Genomic DNA, 23,679 nt, shown 5'->3' on the forward strand with positions numbered 1-23,679 from the left:
AAAAGATTTGGCCAAGTGTCAGAAATTTATTAGACATTTAGGTAATGCACATGAGCCTACTAATAAAGATTGGCGAGTGGTGTTTAGGGCCTGTCTTCCTCCCGACACTGATATACAAAAGTTCATTAAGGATTGTATGTTGGAGGAGGATAGATCCTTAACAGAGGATGATAATCAGGAAAATATTAAACTTTTAATCTCACAGTTGGCCATATATTTTCCAGTGATAGTGGACTGGAGAAAAATTTTCACTATCAAACAAAAAGGTAGTGAGATTGCAGCTGACTACTTTGCTAGTGCTCTATCAGCCATGACTCAGTACACATGGATACCAGATAAGAAGAAAAATGTGGAACACAGGGAAGCAGCTGTTACAGTAGTAATGGATGGTCTCAGGGAGGATCTAAAGACCAAGGTACAAATCTTGCTGCCTTATTGGAGAGGCCTCACGGTAGATGCAATTAGAGAGTCTGCCGTGGAACATGATAAAAACATATTTTAAAACGAAAAGGCGCAGTGATAGGCTAATGATGGTGAGTATCCAGACTTTAGAAAGATTACATTCACAACCTCAGATTTATAAAACCCACTATAAGGGACGAAAGAAACAGAAATCATTGAAGTGTTTCAACTGCCTTAAGAAGGGACACTTGAGGAAAGATTGTAAAGAATGAGTTAGGGCGAAAGCCAGAAGATTAGGACCAGGCAAGGCAAATGCTAATCAATGGTAAGTATCAGTGTGCAGGTTTAGAAAGAAATTGATTTAAAAGTATAGTTTGTTGTTATTGCTTGTTTGTTTTATGTTGTCTTGTATTTGCTTTCCTGATCTCTGGCCGATGGTAAGGAATTAAAATTTTTGTTTTTCTTTGTTATTTGAAAATAACTAACTTGTTCTTTTTCCATAGTTAAGTAAAAACAAAAGAGCTATATGCTTAGTAATGAAGGGGATTAATAGGAGTGCAAAAAATTTCTATTGAAAGACAAATTAACAATGGATCATTGCAACACACTTTGTTTTAGACTGCAGTGGCTTATGATAATTTATTTGGCTGAGAGTCATTATTCAAAATGAAGTATGTACATACTTTGCTCTAATGTTGTTTTTATGAATTTCAGGTATAAACACATGTGAGATACAAAGTATGAGTAACTAAGAGTTAATTTTGCATTTCGCTATTGTAGTCTGTCGCAAAAGTATATAGTTATGGTGATACCGAGTTCCATATAAGCGAACGATGGACGACACTGGATTGGATGAGTGATGTAACCACCCCAGTTAAGTATGGGGAGGGGGGGTCATAGTTTAGTGAATAGCTAAGGTGATTAGTGGAATAAGTAGAGCCATTTTCCCATAGTGTCCAATCCAGCTGTCATGTTTGCTGTAAAATCTCCTTTTCTGCTTTTCTGTTTGTTTTCAAATCCTTGTGTTCTTATTATTTCTTTGCTTTTCTATTTCACAGTCTATACTTCCCTAGTCAGTATCTCACTCTTTTCTTGTAAAGACATTAAAAAAAAACGACATTTTTGACATTAGACAGTCAGAGATATACACACTAGATTGACATAAGTCACGGAAGTAGCTAGGGATTTGTTTTTACGTGTATAGAAGCTGCTAATTTTAAGCAGAGAGGTTTTAGTTGTGGAAATAGAATTCGTGTTTCATAGATTGCATATCTGCATTTTTGTCTCCTGTGCAAAGTGTGCCTTTCTAAATATGCACAAAAGGTGGGAGACAGGAGAATAGCTGAAAGTAAATTAAGTAGTCATACAGATATGCATCTCTGTGTAGAATATTGGAGTAGGATTTTTGCCACAAGACCTGACATAATGTGAAAACCTAAAAAACTGTAAAATTGTCATGTTTTATATTTTTTCACTGTTAGACATGTACTGGATACTGTTACATTTGAAGAAAGTGTTATAGAGATAGACCCCTTTGCCCTTCTCAATTAGCCAAGTAGATTGAAAATGGCATGAGAGATGGCGGAGGGAAAATCAATTGATATACAATGGTCTTCAGTATTTTTCTAGTATAGGGGGCGACGCTGAGGCGACTGATGAACTTTTTATAACAATAGCAGTACATAAGTAGGACATTACATGTAGGACTTGTGACAGTGACACAGTTACTAACTGAAGTGGCTGTTAGATAAGTCCACACTTACACACATGACTGTCACACCAGGGCAGACATGGCTGTCAAATAGACAGCAGAGTGTTACGTGACAGCTGGCAAATTTATGTTTTGTTTTTCGTTGTATTGTTTTAAATTGTGTACACACACACACACACACACACACACACACACACACAGTTAATATATGAGATTTGTGTTAACTGAAGAATAAACAGTCTGGAAGGTGAAGGGAGGTGGTCAGGAGTCTTCTGGACCCTGGAGAGATGGACAAGATAGACCAGTAGCTCCCAGAGTGTATCTTCCAGACCTAGCGGAGGCAGCACAGGGTCTGGCTCAGCTGGGTACAGAAGATATATGCAAGCTGGTAAGAGTATATTAGGGTGCACCAGACGTTTCTTCTCAAGCTAGTAGGAAGACAATGTCCTGTCTTGATTGAGAGTGTCAGGGAGACAATACCAATAGAGCCATCCCATACCCCTCCTACAGATGGACTTTCTCTAGGTAAAACAAATCCACGTCATCCAATTAACACCTTGCAGGATCCTCAAGTATGCACTGGTGTACCGATGAAATATATCTGGGTAAAGCTGTATTGAAATGTTTTTTAATGTATTGCTGTGTCATACTCAGGGCTTTTGTTATTTGATGTGGTATCCCTAGAGTTATAAAAGGTGATAGGGGTATTCATGTTATTGGTAATAACTGTATAATGTATGAGTAGTGATAGGAAGTTACATGCTTTTGATTAGCCACAAACCAGTGGGAAAATAAAGTAATGGTACTAGCTAGAATGAATTGAATAGAATGAGGGTTGAAACTTGGAGTGGCTGGTAGCTTTGGCCACTAGTCCTCCCCACTATCAAAATCACTCTTAACCTGTCGTCTTTTGAAATGTTTTTACTTTTTCCTGTGATGAGTTTGTAATGGAGAGACTGTTCTAGACCTTGAGAGGAAAAACAAATAGTGAGACAGTAACCAAGAATGTTCGAAGCACTCTCCTGAGGTGTTACACTAACTGGGAGAGTAAGTTGTGGGACTATAATTTCCTACGCTCAGGTTGGTTGACAGACAGGTACCAAGTGTTGACTACCAGCATCACGTCCGTAGGGGTAGCAGAGAGACACTGGTACCCATTCCATCCACTGCAGAGGAGCCAACACCCATGAATCTGACCCAAAGACCTTGCAAAGACAGTTGTCCAGCATGAAGTAGTAGTTTTTCCTGGTTTTCCTGTTCTGTGTTTCTCTCATCTCGTTCTCTTTTCAGGACAGTCAATTCTTTCAATTGGACAGGTGACCGAGGCTGGTTCAGGTAGTGATATTGAGGAGTTGGGGATGAAGGAGAAGGTGTTAGTACAATCGTTGCAGCCAATTACGCTATTCAATTCAGGGGTAAAGGAAAATTTGGAAACCTTGGATCTTGGAGAAAGTGCGAGGGGCTATTGTATGAGGAGTATTACGAACGTTGACCCCATAATTGAAGAGAGGTACATCCAGCGATGCCAGTCCAGTAATATTCGGACTTGAGCAGGCATCCTTGAGAATGATTATCATTCTTGGGTGGGTAAGGTTGTAGACCAAACAGTGCTGGGTGTGCTCTCAAGTGCCTTAGAGATTACATCAAGTAGGACTAGTTCTATTTCCATTAAATATTCCTGAGGTACCCGAATTATGGGGTGGGAGGTCACTAGGGGAAAGGTAAAACAGCTAGGTCCCTTACTTTGAAGTCTCCCAATATTTGGCAGGCCGATCACTGTTTCACGTACAAAGAAACTTGAGTATTGGGAGAATGGGAAGAACGAACAGACTATACAAGTGCTGATGAAAAGAACTGTTGATATTATTAGAGTGTATATACTAACTCAAGGAGATCGTATACGACATTGTTGATAGACATAGGAGCTGTCAAAGTCGTATAATTGGATGAAAGACAGTATATTGATTAATATTATTTTACCGTGCGATTGCGATCAGTACGCCACGTGTTATGTGCCATGGCGCAATCGCACGATAAAGCACGCACACATACACTCGCACTTTCAAATTCACTTATATAGATTTCACATTAATAGTTTCAATCCACAGTTGTTTATGAGCAATTGTTATTTAGTTTATAGTTAAATATGGTAATGTTATATGTACATATTAGTGATATTTAGCGTTCAGGTCACAGGAAGCATGTTATGTTTGGTATCATTCAAATCCCCTATTTATTCACAGTTGCCCGCTTCATTCACCGAAAGGATCGCACATTGCGTGCGCTAGTTATCGATGATAGGGAATAAATGATTGGAATGATATTGTCTGTGTAATGCTAATAGACCAGTTTGAACCAGGTCGTGGCGGGAAAACTAAGTATGCATCATCTGGAGAGCAGACCCCCACCCTTGTAGGGGGTTGTTTGAACTGACCTATGGACTGCATTACACTGGACCCTCCTGGAGCCTGAACCTATGGAAACTTGCCAAGTCACCTGTATTGTCTTCACTGTATCACTAAGCGTATATATATTGCTCCCTGGAATTAGCTGCAGTCGTTCTGACCACAGTCATCTGGACTGAAGGACTGTAGCTGAATTCAGCGAGCGTAGCGTATGTATGTATTTATCATGTATCGGCTGTACTGTAGCTATTGAACTGCTAAACCTTTTTGCTTTTGCTAAATAAATTGCTTGTGCTTTGGAACCACACAAATCGCTTAGACAATGCTTATTGGAATACGATGAAATTACTTTAATAGATGTCAGAATCCAGATGCCCGATTTGCGTATGCAAAGCCCAGAAACCTAGAACGTCTACCTGGAACAGCTGCTGCAGAGACAGAACCAGCTTGGGCAAAGTCAATTGCTGAGCTAACTCGTTTCAGTGCATCAGAGGAAGGTGAGTGAGTTTCTTTCAGTCACACCCAGTAGAGTTTCTGATACAGAACTGTTTCACCAGGGTAGTTCTTCTTCATTACCTGGGCCAGGGATACCCTTTCAACCACTTGGGTTGAAAAAGTAAAAAGCAACCACTCAGAGGTCAGACTTAGGTCTAGCTAAGGTTTCTTTCTCCCTGGAGAGGGTGGTAGATTCTTCTTTTAGAGACCCTGTAAAAGACACATCACTGCCTCTTCTCATTTATCGGTGGACCATATCAGAGACACATCTAAGTACCGCTTTGGATGCTGCTTTAGTGAACTAAAAGATTTCTGCTTCTACGGTGGCAGCCAGAAGAATTCTCTGGCTCAGGTCACTGGATGTCGATATGGAGTCCAACCCTTTGATGGTCAGGGCATTTTTAGTCCAGAACTGGATAAAAAAAATATAAATCAGACGACAGGAGAAGAGAGTCATTTTCTCCCTGTTAATCCTTCTAGATTCTCAGGGTTTTGGTCTTTCAATTTCAGAGAAATGACCCTTCAAAGCAGAAGTCTTCCTTTTCCACGGGTCAGCCCAGTACCCTACAATGGTGTTCTCAGAGGGAAAGGCAGGCAGGCATATGCACCCAGGAGTCTAGGTCCTAGGCCTGGAGACAAATCTAGACAGTGTTACAGGGCCCTCTTCTCACCAAGCTAGTCTTCTGCGATTTCGGGGCATATGGGAGAACATCTCCACGGATTCTTGGGTAAGGGGGGATTGTACAAATATATTATTGAACTCTTGGGTCCCACATCCAGTAATTTATTTGTTTCAGGGCTTCTATGGGACAGGTTAAAGAAACAGGCTTTTCAGGGGGCTATTGTGACGCTTCTGTCCTTTCCGTCCCAGAGAATCAGAAGAAACAGGTATTTTATGCCAATCTGTTTCTGATGCAGAAGCCAGACAAGACATTTCATCCTATTCTAAATCTAAAATCTTTATAAATGCCAGTCTTTGGATAGCGATGTTCAAAATGTAATCCCTGAGGTCGGTAATCAATTCTATGGAAAAGAGATATTTTCTAGCCACCATGAATATAGAGGGCGCGTACCTCCATATCCCGATTTGGGAGAGTAACCATAATCAAGTTAAGATTTGCTGAAGGGCATCTCCACCTTTAGTTCTGAGCTTTAAGCTTTGGGCTGGACACAGCTCCCAGAGTATTCAGCAAAATGATGGCGAACATAACCGCCTTTCTCAGACTAAAGGGTATTACAGTGATTTCTCAGACAATTTGCTTATAAAGGCCGAATCTTTTTTTCTTTTCCAGATTCATTTATGGATCGTAGCAGGTTTGTTAGAGGCTCACTGATGGATCATAAAACGCAAGCGCAGTTTCATCCCATCACAAGGGAAAGTGTTCCTGGGCCTTCTTTTCAACACCCAGTTTCAGAGAGGATTTCCTCCACAGGATAAGGCGTTATTCATTCAGCGGCTGGTAAGATTGGTTCCCGGAAACCATCGGTTCTCCTGTGCATGAGATTTTTAGCAAAGATGGTTAACTCATGGTGCAGTATGCTCGTTTCCATTCCAGAATGATCTGCTGAGGAAATGGTCCAGATCCAACATACATCTAGACAGCCAGCTTATCAGACTGTCACCACAGTCTTGTCTAGCCCTTTTGTGGATGATCAGGGGAGATCATCTGAACAGGGGGTGACTTATTTGCATCTGGGCCTATACCATTGTAACAACGGATGCCAGCCATGCGGGTTGGGGCGCTGTGACGCTTCATCAGGGTTTCCAGTCCAGGAAGGAATCAGAATTGCCAATAAATGTATTAGAGCACAGAGCTATAAGTAGTGCTTTGCCCAGTTCACATCCAATCAGACAATGCCACATATATGTTTATATATGCCACAGCTGTGGCATATATAAACCATCAGGAGGGCATTCAAAGCCCCCTGGCAATGAGGGAATCATTCAGGATTCTGGACATCATGTTCCGGTTAACTCAGCATCTACATCCCAGGGATCGAGAATTGGGAGGCAGATTTTCCAAGCAGAAATACAGTCCTTCCAGAAGTATGGTCTCTCCAGCCAAAGATTTTCAATCAGATATTAAAAAGATGGGAACGATCAGATGTCGATATGATGGCCTCGCATGTTAACCACAAAATAGAGAGATTTTGCTCAAGGACCTGGGATCCTCAGGTGATTCTGGTGAATGCTCTCACAGTGTCTTTGAATTTCAATCTAATATATGCCTTCCATCCAATACCCATGTTGTCTCAGGTTCTCCAGAATGCCAGGCAGGAAAGATCTCAGGAGACCTTGGTGGCATCAGACTTGCCAAAACAATCTTGATATGGGGACATCCTAAGGATGTCAGCCGAGCCAGGATGGTGTCTTCCACTAAGAGAAGATCTTCTCTCACGGTCTGTTCTTACACCACGATTTAGCTCGATGCTAGTTTGCAGGCATGACTAGATTTTAAGGGTTAAAGGGTTCTTTGAAAGGTTGATCCAGACTTTAAGGGCTAGAAAACCCTCCACTGCTTTAAATCATAGAGTTTAGAAGACCTATTTACTATGATGTGAACATAGAGGATTCCAGACTTCAGTTAGTCCCGTCTCCAATTTTTTCTCCATAATGGTTTTGACGATGGGCTAAGATTCAGTTCTCTAAGGGTCCAGGTGTCTGCTCTGTCTAACTTCTTTCAGAAGAAGCATGCTAATATTTCAGAGGTGCTTTTTACAGGAAATTCTTAGACTCCAGATGCCTTTTGTTACTCCTATAGAATCTTGGAACCTTAATCTCGTTTTATCGGTTCTGCAACAACATATTTTTTAGCCATTACATTCTGCAAAATTGAAATATCTCACCTGGAAGACTGTTTTTCTGCCTGTAATTTCTTCATCAAGAAGGGTCTCGGAGCTGGGGGCTCTGTCATGTAAGCCTCCTTTTCTAATCTTTTATGAAGCTAGGGCAGTGCTACGAACTATTCCATCCTTCCGGCCGAAGGTGATTTCAGTGTTACATATTAACCAGGAAATTGTTATTCCTTCCTTTCAACAAAAAGGTTCAGTAGATAATCTCGTCTTGTTTCGTGGATTTAGTCATATCGCTTAGGATATATGTATCCAGAACTGCTGGTGTTTGGAAGACGGATTCACTCCTAGTCCTGTATGATGCCCAAAAGAGGGGTTGGCCAGCAAGTAAGCCGGTGGTAGTCAGCATATCGATGCTGACTACCACTGCTATACATTAGGGGTATAGTAGGTGGTATCAGGAGTCCAGGCATTTAAACAGTTAAATCTGTGAGTGACACTCCACCCCTGCTATACCACTCCCACAGGAAGGATATTCAGTTTATGTCTAACAAAGCCCAAAGGCGGTTAACTAATTTAACTAATAACAACACAGTCAACCATACAACATTCAGAGCAATGGTGGGCGCACAGTGTCCCCAATGGACTACGAGAAAGGGATTTTACGGTAAGTACAAACATCCTATTTTCTCTTACGTCCAATTGGGGGACACTGCTATACATAGGGGACCTACCAAAGCTGTCCCCTAAGGGAGGGATTGCTCTGACACGGCTGAACGCAGAACCCTACGGCCAAAGCTGGCATCCTGTGATGCGAAGTCCTATAACCTATAGAATTTCACAAACGTGTGAACAGACGTCCACGTAGCCGCACCCGCACGGCACAGCTGTTCAGCAGAAGCTCCATGACGCGCCGCCCAGGAAGCACCCACAGCCCTAGTGGGATGAGCTGACAAACCTCCTGGCAACGGTCTATCTGACCTCGAATGAGCCAGCTTTATGGTGGAGGTAATCCACTGAGCTAATGAGACTTTAGAAGAAGGCCAATCTCTTTTCTTCTCGTCATAAAGCACAAAAAAAATCTGTGGTTTTGCGCAAACCAGCTGTGCGGTCCACATAGCACTTAAAAGCCCTGAATACATCCAAAAACAACAAAGACTGATCCCGTGACCTAGTACTTTGAGGAAAGGCAGGGACAACAATTTCCTGATTTAAATGAAAACGGGAAACAACCTTAGGGACAAAAGAGGGCTTGGCGAAGCACCACCCTGTCTTCATAAAAAAACAAAAAGGGGGGAGAAGATAAAGCCTCCAACTTAGAAACCGCTAAAAGAAAAGCCACCTTCCAAGTAAGCAAACGAAGTTCGACAGACTGTAAAGGCTCAAAAGGATCCTTAATCAAAGCCTGAAGAACCAAATTCAGGTCCCATGACTCGACAGGATGAACAAATGAAGGCAAAAAATGAAGCACACTCTGTAAGAAAGTATGAACTTCCGGGAGGGAAGCCAGTTTACGCTGGAAATAAATGGACAACGCTGAAAAGATTTCAACAAGGCTAAGCACAACCCCTTGTCCAAACCCGCCTGAAGAAAGGCCAGCAACCTAGAGAGCTTGAAACGGGAAGTGTGAAAATGATTTGATTCACACCATAAAACATAAGTCTTCCATGATCTGTAATTAGCCGCTGATGAAGGCTTCCTGGCCTTGATCATGGTCTTAACTACTTTAGTAGAAAAACCCCTGGCCTTCAGAATCATGGAGTCAATAGCCACGCCGTTAAAGTCAGCTGACCTAACGAGTGGCACTGAAGGGGACACTGAATGTCTAAGTCTGGCCTGGTACTACCATACCTAGCAGGTCTGAGGCTCGGCGCGGTCAGTCCGGAGCCACTAAGATGGCCTTCAACTGTTCCCTCTTCAGGTTCTTGAGAGCCTTTGGGATCATTGGAAGGGGAAGGAATAGACAAACTAAGTGAAACCGCCAAGGGATCATTAGAGCATCCATGAGTCCCGCCACGGGTCCCTGGTCTTTCAGCAAAAGAGAGGAACCTTGAAGTTCAACCACGAGGCCATCAGATCTATTTCTGGACAACCCCAGCGGTAAACCAGGAGATCGAAGGCCTCTGGATGAAGGGACCATTCTCCCGGATGAACTCTGTTTCGGCTGAAATAATCACCCTCCCAGTTGTCTACAACTGGGGCGAATATTGCTGATATAATTGGAATGTGTTTTTCTGCCCACAGCATTATTCTGGACGCTTCGCTCATGGCTCTGGCACTGCATGTACCTACCTGATGATTGAGATATGATACTGCCGATGCATTGTCCGACTGGACCCTGATTGGCTTTCCGCGCAGAAACACCTGAGCATGTACCAGCACCCTGTATATAGCTCGTAGCTCTAACACATTTTATGGGAAGAGCTTACTCCAGCGGATCCCACTGACCCTGGAATCTGAGGGTTGCAGCGAGACCCCCACAACTAGACAGACTTGCGTCTGTGTTGACAATGGTCCAATTCCAGGTCTGAAGAGATCCTCCCCGGGACAGATGTGACTTAATCATCCACGAAGTGAAGGCCAGGCAGACCTGAGATGATAGAATAATCACCTGCCTGTCCAGATGTAAGTGAGAGCCTGACCACTTGCGTAGGATTTCCTACTGCAGAGTCCGCGAATGGAACTGGGCATAAGGCACTACTTCGAAGACTGACACCATAGTCCCTAGCAGCCTCATGCATTGCAGCAGGTACACCTGACGCATGCTTAAGAGGTCTCTGACCCTGGACTGGAGAGAAAGCATCTAGATATACAGGAGGAACACTCTCTGACACTTGGTGTCGAAATATAACCCTAGAAAGCGCATCTTCTGCGATTGGATTAGGGATGACTTTGGCATGCTCCTCTAGGAAGGATCTGGCCAACTGAATGTGTTGCGATAGGACCAGAACCATGGAGCCCTCAACAGAAGGTCGTCCAAGTAAGGAATTACCATGACCCCCTGAAGCGGAGAAGGGCCGCCATTACTGCCATCTCCTTTGTAAATACCCTCAGGGCGGTCTCTAGACTGAAGGGTAATGCCCTGAATTGGAAATAATTTTCCCTTACTGCAAAGCGAAGTAAGGACTGATAGCCCTGCCAAATGGTAATATGCAGGTAAGTGTCCTTTATATCTAGGGAAGCTAAAAACTCTCTCTGTTCCATAGCTGCAATCACTGACCTGAGAGATTCCATCTTGAATCCCCTGACTCTGACTTGTAAGTTCAGAGACTTTAAATTGAAAATTGGTCTGAAAGAGCCGTCTGCCTTTCGGACTAGGAAAATGTTTGAGTAAAACCCCAAACTTCTTTGCAAGTTCTGGATCGCTATCTGCAGGGCCTTGCACGAAATAACGTAGGCTGGAAGCCCTGTGGTGAAAAACAGGCAACGAGGAAACTGAGGCAAGTCTATGACGTACCCTCTTGTGACAATGCCCTTGATCCATGCGTCTAATGATGATTCCAGCCATCTGTCCCGAAAAAGCAGAAGACGTGCCCCCACCACAGCTCAGTGTATGGAGGTCACGTCATGCTGACGCCGACTCTGCTGGCTTAGGATGTCTCCTATGTGAGGGTTCCCGACCCCTACGGTACCCTCCCCTAGTGGGGGCATTTGAATTGTACTGCCCCCTAGCAGGAGATGCTCTGGATCTCTGGAAGGGCCGAAAGGACTAAACCTAGGCTGTCTAGGCCTGGTTTGAGACACAGGCAAGAAAGGGCTCTTATCTCCCGTAGCCTCCAAAATGATCTTGTGCCATCTAGCTCCAAAGAGGGAGGCACCATCAAAAGGAACCGCCTCAAGGTGCGCTTGGAATCCGCATTTGCGGACCAAGAACGCAACCATAGAGAATGTCTTGCTGCTATAACTAATGCCGGGAGCTTAGCAGCGAGAGAATGAACTTCCAATGAAGCCTGCCCTACAAACTCTGAAGCCTCTCTAATATGATTAGAGAGCACCAATAATTCGTCACTAGGGGTTTCATCCCTGAGACCATTTGACAACTGCTCTGCCAATGCTTGGATAGCCTTATTGATTCAGCCCGTGGACATGGCCGGCTTGAAAACACTACCAGCTGCTTCATAAGCCGACCAGAGCAAATAAAAATATCAAATTTTTTGTCTGTGGCATCTTTAAGGGAAATAACACCCTCAACTGGTAAAGTGGTTGTTCTAGTCAACCTGGCTATGGGAGGGTCCACCCTTGGAAGTGCCTCCCATTTGTCACAATCTTCAGCTGGAAGAGGGTAGAGCGCTTTAAACTTCGCTGGCCTGGAAAAACACAGATCAGGCTTCTTCCAGGCGTCTGAAATTATTTGCATTAATTCAGCCGAAGGAGGAAAGGAAAAAAGTTGTTTCATCTGTCTTTTAAACAGAGAAAAACCAGTCTCCCGGGATACCTCTGGGTTAGTGAAGCCTAAAGTCTGGCGCACCCACAAGACCAGGTTTTCTACACCTGCACTGTGGATGAATCTTCCCCACTGGCCAAATCCTCCACCCCCGAACCTTGGTGAACTTCACCTTCTTCCTCTAATGAAACCTCTGAAGTGGACATAAAATCCCTAGCTCCCTGAGAGGCATGACGCTTATGAGACGGTCTCCTAGCCGCATTCAGTAAACGTCCCAGTGAGGAAGTAGCCGCAATTAAACCCCGAGACGAAACCGCAAGGGATTGTGCTAGAGATGATTCAACTTAGGACGCCACAGAAGAGGACAGTCCTAACTGTGTATCTGACATGTGTAGAGCCAACCTTCTACAAAAGTAGAAGTTTGGCTTACCTCACGGTGAGACATTACCCTTGTGAGCTCTGCTAATTCATCCACATACGGTAAATCCATTTCTCTGATGTCATCTGGGGACACTGCAAACTCTACATTCAGTTATTATTGTTTTTTGTTATCCTGATTGTGACTTTTCTGGGATTTGTTAGCTATAAACTGGTGACTGTCAGCAGGTGCGGGGATATATATAGAGGGGAAGAGTCCTTATTTTACTTTTAAATTAAGTGCAAAGCTCTGCAGCTACCTATATACCCCATTGAGAAGCAGTGTCTTCCAGATGACATCAGATTTAACGCAAGTAGACAAATCTTATATTTTCATATAACATACATAATACCATTAAACTTTGTATGACACAAGTGTTGTGGAAATAGATTCCATACAAGGTAGTTATTTGTGACAGATTTTCAACAATACAAGAAAAAAAAAAAATGTTTAATATTAAGACATTGTATAATTAACCACATTAGGCTCACAAATAAGACTCATCAGATAAACTCTGAGGTATGTGGCACTTTCATGCATTGGACCTTAAATAGAATTATAATGTGGAACTATGGTAAGGATATTACTGATCCCAATGTCAACAAGTGTTGTACATGTAGTATATACTGTATTTTTCGCTCCATAAGACGCACCTAGTTTTTAGAGGAGGAAAACAGGAAAAAGAGAACTACTAAAATAATGCGTGATCATGATAAATGAGCCCAAAAGTATATATTGAAAGAGAGTCCAATGTCCCTACTGTGTGGACAATAATCTCCAATATCCCGATAGGGAACAATAAGAATAATTGAAAAGAACGGTGTGGCCACACCAATAGAGCAAATATAAAGCGAATAAGGGATTCCCTCTACTCAGTATAAAGTCCCCTTCAATGAGTAGAACATATAGGCATGGAAAATGTACTGACCATCAATCCAAACAATAAGGTTTATTGCAAAAACATCACTTCTCTCACCGCTGATGCGGTTAACATAAACAGACCTGGTCCGATGAACTGTCCCGTATAATGGTCTGTAATAGCGTAATCCACAACTCCGTGCAATCAATCAAAAACAGCACAGCCGACTCTCCGCTCCGGGAGCAAACACCAAACTTGTAGTTCCCAGGATATAATTGTGCCAGTTCGGCGTCTGTGTAGTAGACGTGCCAGTAGATCACCGATTTCTCCAAAATCTAGGTCTTGCCGTGGGGACGCTCAAGCGCCTTGCTGCCGGGCGGATGTCTCGATTCTCCAGTGGTAAGTGCGCGCGTGCGCATGCGAGTGATGTGGTGCCGCTGACTTTTACTTCACAACCGCTCGTTCAGCCACTTCTCGATTAAGGATCGGTACAAGGCTTTTTTTTTTTAGTATTCGCTCCATAAGACGTGCACACTTTTCCCCCCACTTTTCTGGGGGGAAAAAGTGCGTCTTATGGAGCGAAAAATACGGTAATTAATGAGCAAAATATAAAGACTAGATGGACCAGTTGACCTTTACCTGCTGCCAACATGCTACGTTTTTAAAGAGGTAGAGTTGGGAGATATGTAATTCTAAAACAGCACACTTCGACAGCATAGTTTTAGATAAAGTCATACTAACTTTGTTTGTCCTTCTGTAAAGCCTAGGGACTTCCAGAGCACTTTTCAAGTATGCCAAGCAGGATTCACTAAGGTCCAGGGAGATTTTGTTATTTATGACCAATAAAGGTGTTGATAAAGAGCTGAATATGTCCTCCAAAGCTCCTAGGAAAATAGGTATTCAAATTAGTATTAAAATTAAACTATTAACATTCTGCAATAAAAATCAATACATGGTTGTTATTATAACCAGATTTCCGCTCTGAGTCTACCAAAGATTGTCGATATTGTTTTTGGGACAGATAGTGCTTTTATTTGGTAGCATATAATATATATATTTTTTTACTATGTACAGTAACGTGAAAAGAAAGTACACCCTCTTTGAAAAATCTGTGTTTTTACATCAGGAAATAATTACCAATCAACTAGTCCTCATCAAGTCCTACAATTTGATAAATCTAATCACATGTGACAAATAACAAGTAACAAGTTTACTTTGACATTATTTATTTAACAAAAATAAGGGAACACGAAGAAGCAATGTGTGAAAATGAAAGCAGCCAGGAGAAAACCACTTCTCTCAAACTAAAAACAAACATCACAGTACGGCTTAGGCTTGCAAAGTTGAATGAAACACAAGACTTCTGGTACAATGACCTTTGGATAAACAAGACCAAAGTGAAGATATTTACCCTTAATGCACAACAACATGTCAGATGAAAAAACGGATATCACCACAAGAACCTCATACTAACCATAAATCACAGTGATAGAGAGAGGGGTTTTAGGTTTAGGTTTTGCAAGACCTGTATGCCTACCATCATTGAGAACATTGTGAACTCCTCTTTATACCAAAATATATGAGGCCATCTGTCTGACAATTAAAGCTTGGCAGAAATTAGATCCTGCAAGAGGACAATGATCCTAAGCACACTAGCAAATAAAAAAAGCTGAATGGCTGAAAAATAATAACAAAGGTTTTTGAAAAGGCAAAGAAAGTCCAAAACTCGAATCCACTGTGATGCTGTGGCAGGACCTTTAGAAAGCTGTACATAAATAAATGTCCTCAGACATCAATAAAGTGAAGCAGCATTTTAAGCCAAAATTTCTGAAACACGATAAAGAAAATTGATAAACTCATACAGGAAATGATTACTGCTTATTCATGCTAAAGGTGGTTTTACAAACTTTTTTCACATGTCTTATGAAAAAGGGGCAAAACACCCAAATTTAACATTTCCATTGATTTCCCACACAATCATTTTATAACTTGTAACTTATATACCACAAAACATGTTATTCTATTTATTTGGTTTATAGGGACAATAGACTTTTATGTTTTTATTCAACACATGACAACATTAAATGCAGCTATGCTGTCGGGTGAACTCATATTCATGAGAATGCAGTCTCTCAATTAACTAAAAACCAGTACCTAAAAAAACAGGCCTCACCACTGTTAATCAGGAAGACGCTCAGTGATTTCACCTTTTTCCTAGCAAAGTTATAGTCTGCATACTGGTTCAGCTCACAATATGGATGCCTTTGCTTTGTGTAGGGTTACTTTAAAAAACGAATGCATGAAACAACAGTATGAAAATCTTACCCGTTATAATTGCCATGTTCTTAAAGCCTATTAAACCAAGTTTCACTTTAGTTACTTCAATTAATTCTGGCAACTAGAAAACAAAAAAAAAAATATCTTTTTTTTTGTCATTGTTAAAAACTATGAAATGCTCATTGTTTAACTTCAGCAATGTGGAAGTATTTAATAATTTGACAGTATATGGAAGTCAAAAGACACAGCATTAAATAAAACAATGAAATGTGCGGTAATAGAAGGAGATCATCATATCCCATGGTCTTAGTACACTTAGCATTATCATGAGTAACATTTTATACAGTGATTCTCTAAAACTGTAATGTCACCATTTACATCAATATAACTTAGACAGACCGTAGTAAATGTGTTAACTTTCAACTGGTCTTCAGCAGATTTTTAATATAAAAAAATAATAATAATGTAGCTTATGATATGACTTTATGACTTTGTTTTGTCATTCTGTGATGTAGTAAAAATGCTCTAACTTAAGGGAAGGACCCTGATCAACCAAAAACAAACAAACAAATGAGCAGGCCAAAAGTTTGCAAATATAAAATGTGACTCATTAAGAGTTGGATTTACATATATTTGTTTTCGCGTAAGATACTCATTTCTATACTGCACATGTACACCATAAATGCATACAAATTATATTTAAAATGTGACTTTCGCATAATTTGATAACAGTCAATATTCTCTTGTGTATATGACACTTCATTACATTGTGTAAATAGGGTAGGGCCACTTTTGTATTTACTACTACTATTTACGATAACTATGCATTTCTACACTATTGCGGGGAATAAGTACACACACTTGTTACGTTTGATGTAAATGCCAGTTTTGATGTGTACAATTCAATATATACACTTTTTCTTTTGTGCTTCTAACGTACTAGAATGTGCAGCTTTTTCAAGATGTAACACACAGGGAGTGCTAAATCTGAAAATTTCAAGCTTGGTATTTCCTCATTGATGAGACACTGAGAGACATTATTATGGGCAGATTCAATTCCCCACGTTGTTCTTTAGAACAACACAGGCAGCATATTATTACCGTTACTCTGATAATTGTTATGCAGATTTTTGCTCACGGCTCACAGAACTTCGAGCAACAATCAGCATTGAAATTACCGTAGTAACAGTAATAATACGCATATATTACCGTAAAAACGGTAATAGTGCACATCCTGCCTTGTTCTTATCTGCCCCTATGAGTCACTATTTATTTATTATGCAATGGCAGATTCTTTAATGGGAGAAAAACGTCATAGCATCATGCCTGAAAACCATCACTTATAGTCATAAATTATTTTCTTCTTACCTGATCAATTAGTTTATCCACATCTGTAACAATATGTATTAGTTGACGTGTTGACAGAATGAAAGGTTGAGCCACTGGTGATGATCCACTTGCTTGGTCTTCAGCAGCCACATATGAGTGAGCTAAATCTTTGCTAATAGATGGCAGCAAACTTTTACTCTCATTTACACAGCTTTCCGATGTGGCATGGGATGACAACTAGATATCCAAATCACAAAGAGTAAACATTGAGAAAAGGCAATAAACAGAGAAGGACTCACAAAGTTTAGTAGTTCTGGAAACATATTTCTCTTTATTATGTAACAATGTGAACCACCAAAATTTAAACAGAAAAGGTGGCTATAAAAGTGATTATATTATATGGAAACATTGGTTAAAAAAAAGGGAAAAAAAAGTTGATATACATCTCAAATATAAAGTGAAGCGAAAAAAAAACATGATCATTTTTGGCAATCTATGTGATTATACAGTCATGCATACTGTTTTACTTTATCAAGGATGAACCTCTGATAAGGCAGCTCCCACTTTTATTTTCATGCAGAGAAATTCACACGTTATGTAAGCTACTTAACTTGGGGAAAAGTCCTTCTCCTACAGAAACAAATTTAGACAAACTGGGTGCCTTACCTTGCAGTAAATAAAGTTCACTGCTGACCATTGTTAAGTGCAATGGTCATTTGCTTTATCACTTCTACAGACCAAATGGTCTGTAGAAGTGATAAAGCAAATGATTAATTATATTGTACCATATGTAGCAAAAACATTGCAGAACATAGGTGGAAATTTCTGATCTCAAATTCGTTCCTTCAAACAAGTAAGTGTAATACACTACTGGAAATTGTGGGTGAGATATTCTTATGTATGTTGATAAAAAAAATAATTACTAACTGCACAGAAAGTAAGCGATGACAAGCAGTGATGGGCAAATGTAGCAGATTTACATCATTTATTAAAGGAGCTGTAAACCAACCTTTCTGTATAAGCAGACCTGGTACTTTTGACAGCAATCACTGACAGAATTTCAGCACAGTTTGATTGGTTTTAAGTTAGTGCTACTGGTTAAAAAATATGTATCATCATGATAGAGTCAAACATATTCTAGTAACAAAATTCCCAGGACATTCAGAAAGCCCTAGTAACGTGTGCAATGATTTTGAAGAGAAGAGAACTTATCCCAAACAGAGTAAGCATAATCTATGAGAAAGCAGATCCATAAAGCAAAAGAGGCTTATCTATTATCTTTGCATTGCTCTTTGTGCACTATAAATAAAGAATCCAAAATGCACAAGGATGCCATGGAAGACAGAAAGTGTAACACTGTACTAATAGCACCCTCTGAATGAAGGTCTGAAATTGACGACTTGTTATGCTACATCATTGAAAGAGCATATAAATGGCTGATAACTGACACTAGAGTAAGCAGCTGATGACAAAACTCAGAACAGAGAAGTCATGGCGGTGAAAAGTAAAACAAAAAAGTTTAGAACAGTGGCCCTTTTCACAGGTGAAATAAGCTTTCCAAATTAAGTGATTAAATAAAGCAGATGATGGCTTCTTGGGTCCTAACAGAGCTGTAAACACAAACCCATTTTAGGTTGCATTTCTGCCTTGCCTTCAGTTTACATACACAGGTTAGCAGGGGATAACCAGCCCCCTGTCTATTTATGTAGATTTACTAAAACTTCTAAAAAGGAAAAGTGGAGGTATCGCCCATAGCAACCAATTCGATTCTAGCAATCATTCATCTAGTACAATCTATAAAATTTTATCTGATTGGTTGCTATGATCAGCAGCTCATTTTCCTTTATAGAGGGTATACTAAATCTACCCCCAGGTTAATTCACATATCTTGAATGAGGATCATCCTGGATCATGCACATAAGGTCACCCCCCCCATATCCTTATGAGGGTGGGGGGATGGCTGAAGACTCCAGTGCCAGGGGAAGACTTCACCTGACCCCTGGGAAAAAAAAGGGCCCACTCAAGCCTTGCGGAAGAAGTATGGGGACTGAAGGAATCTGACCACAAAATAAAGTAAAAGACATGGGGGTATTAAAAATGGGTAATAAATAGGGGTGTGCACCGGCCACTTTTCGTGTTTTGGGCTCTGAATAGCTTGAGGTTTTGGGTTCGGATTGGTTTTGCCAAAACACCCCACTAAAGGTTTTGGTTCTCATTTTGGGTTCTGATTTTTTTTCAAAAAAGCATAAAAAGTGCTAAAATCCATTTTTTTTTTTCTTCACTCCTACATTATTATTAACCTCAATAACATTCATTTCCACTATTTTCCAGTCTATTCTGAACACCTCACAATATTGTTTTTAGTCCAAAAGGTTGCACTGATGTAGCTGGATGTCTAAGCTAAGCGACACAAGTGGGCGGCACAAACACGTGGCCCATCTAGGAGTGGCACTGCAGTGGCAGACAGGATGGCAGTTTGAAAAACTAGGCCCCAAAGAGCACATAATGGCAAAAAAAGAGGTGCAAGATGGAATTGTCCTTGGGCCCTCCCACACACCCATATGTTGTTGAAATAGGACATGCGCACTTTAACAAACCAATCATTTCAGCGACAGGGCCTACAAAACTGTGGCTGAAATGATTGGTTTGTTTGGGCCCCCACACAAAAAAAGCTATTCATCTCTCCCTGTACTAACTAAACTGGCTCTACTGAGGCAAGATGTCGTCCTCATCCTCATATTCCTCGCCCCCTTCAGTGTGTACTTCCTCATCCTCACACATTATCAATTCATCCCCGCTGGACTCCACAATCACAGGTCCCTCTGTAGTCTCTGGAGGCCATTGCTCGAATTGATTGAAGAATTGATAATTCATTTTTATGAACATCATCTTCTCAATATTTTGCGGAAGCAACCTCCTTCGCCGCTCACTGACCAGGTTCCCCGCTGCACTAAAAACTCTTTCCGAGTACACACTGGAGGGAGGACAACTCAGGTAAAATAGAGCCAGTTTGTACAGGGGCTTCCAAACTGCCTTTTTTTCCTGCCAGTAAAAGTAAGGACTGTCTGACATGTCTACTTGGATGGTGTCAGCAAAGTAATCCTCCACCATTTTTTCAATGGTGACAGCATCCAATGCAGCGACAGTAGACATGTCAGCAATGGTTGGCAGGTCCTTCAGTCCGGACCAGATGTTGTCTGCATCCCCGCCAGCGTTTCGGAAATCTCAGCTGTTTCTCCTCACAGCCACAGGTGTGGAAGAAAATGAAGGAGGAGCTGTTGCCATGTCACGGTCCTCTTCAGATGACAATCTCCTGACCAGCAGGTCTTTGCACCGCTGTAGACTTGTGTCCGCCGGAAACAGAGATGCAACATACGCTTTAAACCGAGGATCGAGCACGGTGGCCAGAATGTATTCCTCTGACTTTAAAAGAGTGACCACCCTCGGATCCTGGCAAAGCGTACGAAGGGCTTCATCCACAAGAGCTACATGCTTTGTGGAATCGCAATGCTTTACCAGCTCCTCCCTCACTTTCTCCAGCTGCTTCTGCAACAGCCTGATCAGGGGAATCACCTGACTCAAGCTGGCAGTGTCGGAACGGACTTCTCGTGTGGCAAGTTCAAACGACTGGAGAACCTTGCACAACATGGAAATCAGTCTCCACTGCGCTTGACTCAGGCGCATCCCCACTCCTTTGCCTATGTCGTAGGTGGCTGTGTAGGCTTGAATGGCCTTTTGCTGCTCCTCCATCCTCTGCAGCATATAGAGGATGGAGTTCCAGCGCGTCACAACCTCTTGTTTGAGGTAATGGCAGGGCAGGTTCAGGCTTTTCTGATGTTGCTCGAGTCTGCGGTAGGCAGTGGCAGAATGCCGAAAGTGTCCAGCAATTTTGCGGGCCACCGCAAGCATATCCTGCACCCCCCTGTCACTTTTCAGGTAATGCTGCACCACCAAATTTATTGTGTGGGCAAAACATGGCACGTGTTGAAAATTGCCCATATGTAATGACCGCACAATGTTACTGGCGTTGTCAGACACCACAAATCCCCAGGAGAGTGTAAGTGGGGTAAGCCACTGCGAGATTATTTCCCTCAGTTTCTCTAAGAGGTTGTCAGCGTTGTGACTCTTACTAAAACCGGTGATACACAACGTTGCCTGCCTTGGAACGAGCAGGCGTTTTGGAGATGCTGCTACTGATGCTGCGGAAGGCAATGCATCTACCCAGTGGGCTGTCACAGTCATATAGTCCTTAGTTTGCCCTGAAGCACTTGTCCACATGTCAGTGGTTACAACCACATTTTTAAGAGCACCGAGGACACTTTTTCGTACTTCTTTGTACATCCCGGGTATCGCCTGCCTAGTGAAGTGAAATCTTGACGGGATTTGGTACCGGGGACACAATACCTCCATCAACTGTCTAAATCCCAATCCACTGATGGCGGACACGGACGCACATCTAACACCAACAGAGCTATTAAGGACGCAGTTATTCGCTTTGCCATAGGATGACTACTGTCGTACTTCGTGCTCATGGCAAACGACTGTTGTACGGTCAATTGTTTAGTGAAAGACGTAACGTCTTATGACTTCCCCTCTGGGAAGATGACCGACTACTAGCAGCAACAGCAGCAGCAGCAGTAGTAGGTGTAGCGCTACAGGATCCTCCGGAAGAATACCGGATTGAAGAGGACCCAGTCATGCCAGTGACATGGCCTACAGGACTATCTCCAATCGAGAAGGAAATTGACGAGGAGGATGTTGCTGGTGTGGATACAACGGCAGCAAGGGATTTAGGTGTCCCTGGACTGCTGACAGTCCTAGCCACAGTCCCTGAACTAAAACCTGAATTATGAAGGTTCTTCAGGTGACATATAAGGGAGGATGTCCCTAGGTGGCCAAGATCCTTACCCCTGCTTATTGCAGCTTTACATAAGGTACATATGGCAATACAATTGTTGTCCGGTTTGGGATAGAAATAATTCCAGACCGAAGAGGTGGATTTTTTGGTCTTCTGCCCAGGCATGACGATGGGCTTTTTCCTCCCATGGACAACAACTGTTTCCCCCCCTGGTGACTCATTTAAGATAACCACATCAGCATCCTCCTCGTCAAGTTCCTCCTCAGTGCCAGCTACATCAATATCCTCCTCCTGATGTACAACATTGACACCTTCATTATCCAAATCTGGATCTGCACTGTGGGTGATCCTTCCAGCATATGCAGAGGGCGTGCTGCAAATGGTGGAAGGAGCCACCTCTTCCCGTACAGTGATGGGAAGGTCAGGCTTCGCAACCACCAACACCCTTGGACTCACCTTGGGGATTTGTGATGCCATTTGTTTAGAAGGCAGAGTTGTTTGCTGTGTTGTTGATGACAGCTTAACTCTCTTAAAAATTTTTGAGGGGGGAGGGGGGGGGGCTTAGATCCTTGGGTGAAGCTGAACCACTAGTCCTGAACACGGGCCAGGGCCTAAGCCGTTCCCTGCCACTCCGTGTCGTAAATGACATATTGGCAAGTTTACGTTTCTCCTCAGATGATTTTAATTTTCTTTTTTTGCTAATTTTTGTGAACTTTGGGTTTTTGGATTTTACATGCCCTCTATGAGATTGGGCATCGGCCTTGACAGACGACGTTGATGCCATTTCATTGTCTATGTCATGACTAGTGGGAGCAGCTTCAGCATTAGGAGGAAGTGGTTCTTGATCTTTCCCTACTTTATCCTCCAAATTTTTGTACTCCATTATATGCAGCACAAGAGAGCGTACCCCTAAACCACACACACTCGGCAAAGCCTTTAAAAATTATATGCGGCACAGGAGAGTACCACTGGACTGGAGTTATACAGCAGTACCTATTTTTTTGTACTGCAGGAACAGTGAACATAGTTTGAGATTGCAGTACCTATTTTTTTGTACTGCAGGAACAGTGAACGTAGTTTGAGATTGCAGTACCTATTTTTTGGTACAGCAGAAAGAGTGAACGAAGTTTGAGATTGCAGTACCTATTTTTTAATACTGCAAAAACAGTGAACGTAGTTATAGATTGCACAGGACACAGCACCACTGGACTCAGCAGGACAGAGCACAGGACACAGCACCACTGAACTCAGCAGGACAGAGCACAGGACACAGCACACCTGGACTGAGCAGGACACAGCACAGCACAGCACGAGAAAGAGCAGGACAGTGGACCACCTAACACACTCTTCCCTGATCAACGCCCGAGTGAAGATTCCGGCGGCAAGCGGGGAATATAAATCTAAATCTCGTGAGATCCAACGGCAGGATCCTGACGTTCAGCCTCGTTTTCAGTTTGGCCATCGGCGGGAATACCCGAACAGTGCTCGGATCGGACTCGGATGCGCACTGTTCGGGGGGGTTCGGATTGCCAGAATCCGAGTCCGCTCATCCGTAGTAATAAAATATGTATTAGCATCCTATTTTGACAATGCAAAGAAACAAAAGTTGCTAACTGAAAAAAAAAACATTAGGCACTTCCTCCCTGAGTAATTATTAAACAAACTGTTCAATATGAATGCCTTTACATTTTAATTAAATAAAATTCCTCTAAACTGAGAGACTTTCCTTAACAAAACGCCTATAGTTC

The 23,679-nt window shown here is 42.1% G+C and overlaps 1 protein-coding gene across 1 annotated transcript in view; it reads right to left on the minus strand.

Annotated features, from left to right (window-relative positions):
* Positions 1-23,679, minus strand: part of COG2 (component of oligomeric golgi complex 2) — a 152,992-nt gene that overhangs the window by 25,445 nt on the left and 103,868 nt on the right. Inside the window, exons 13-15 of the mRNA XM_075203350.1 lie at positions 17,113-17,310; positions 15,793-15,865; positions 14,209-14,351 (exon numbers count right to left, since the gene is read on the minus strand). Coding sequence (XP_075059451.1) covers positions 14,209-14,351; positions 15,793-15,865; positions 17,113-17,310 — 414 coding nt within the window. The remainder of the gene's footprint in view (positions 1-14,208; positions 14,352-15,792; positions 15,866-17,112; positions 17,311-23,679) is intronic.

Source organism: Mixophyes fleayi, chromosome 3, assembly GCF_038048845.1.
Source record: "Mixophyes fleayi isolate aMixFle1 chromosome 3, aMixFle1.hap1, whole genome shotgun sequence".
In the NCBI taxonomy this organism is placed as follows: Eukaryota; Metazoa; Chordata; class Amphibia; order Anura; family Limnodynastidae; genus Mixophyes; species Mixophyes fleayi.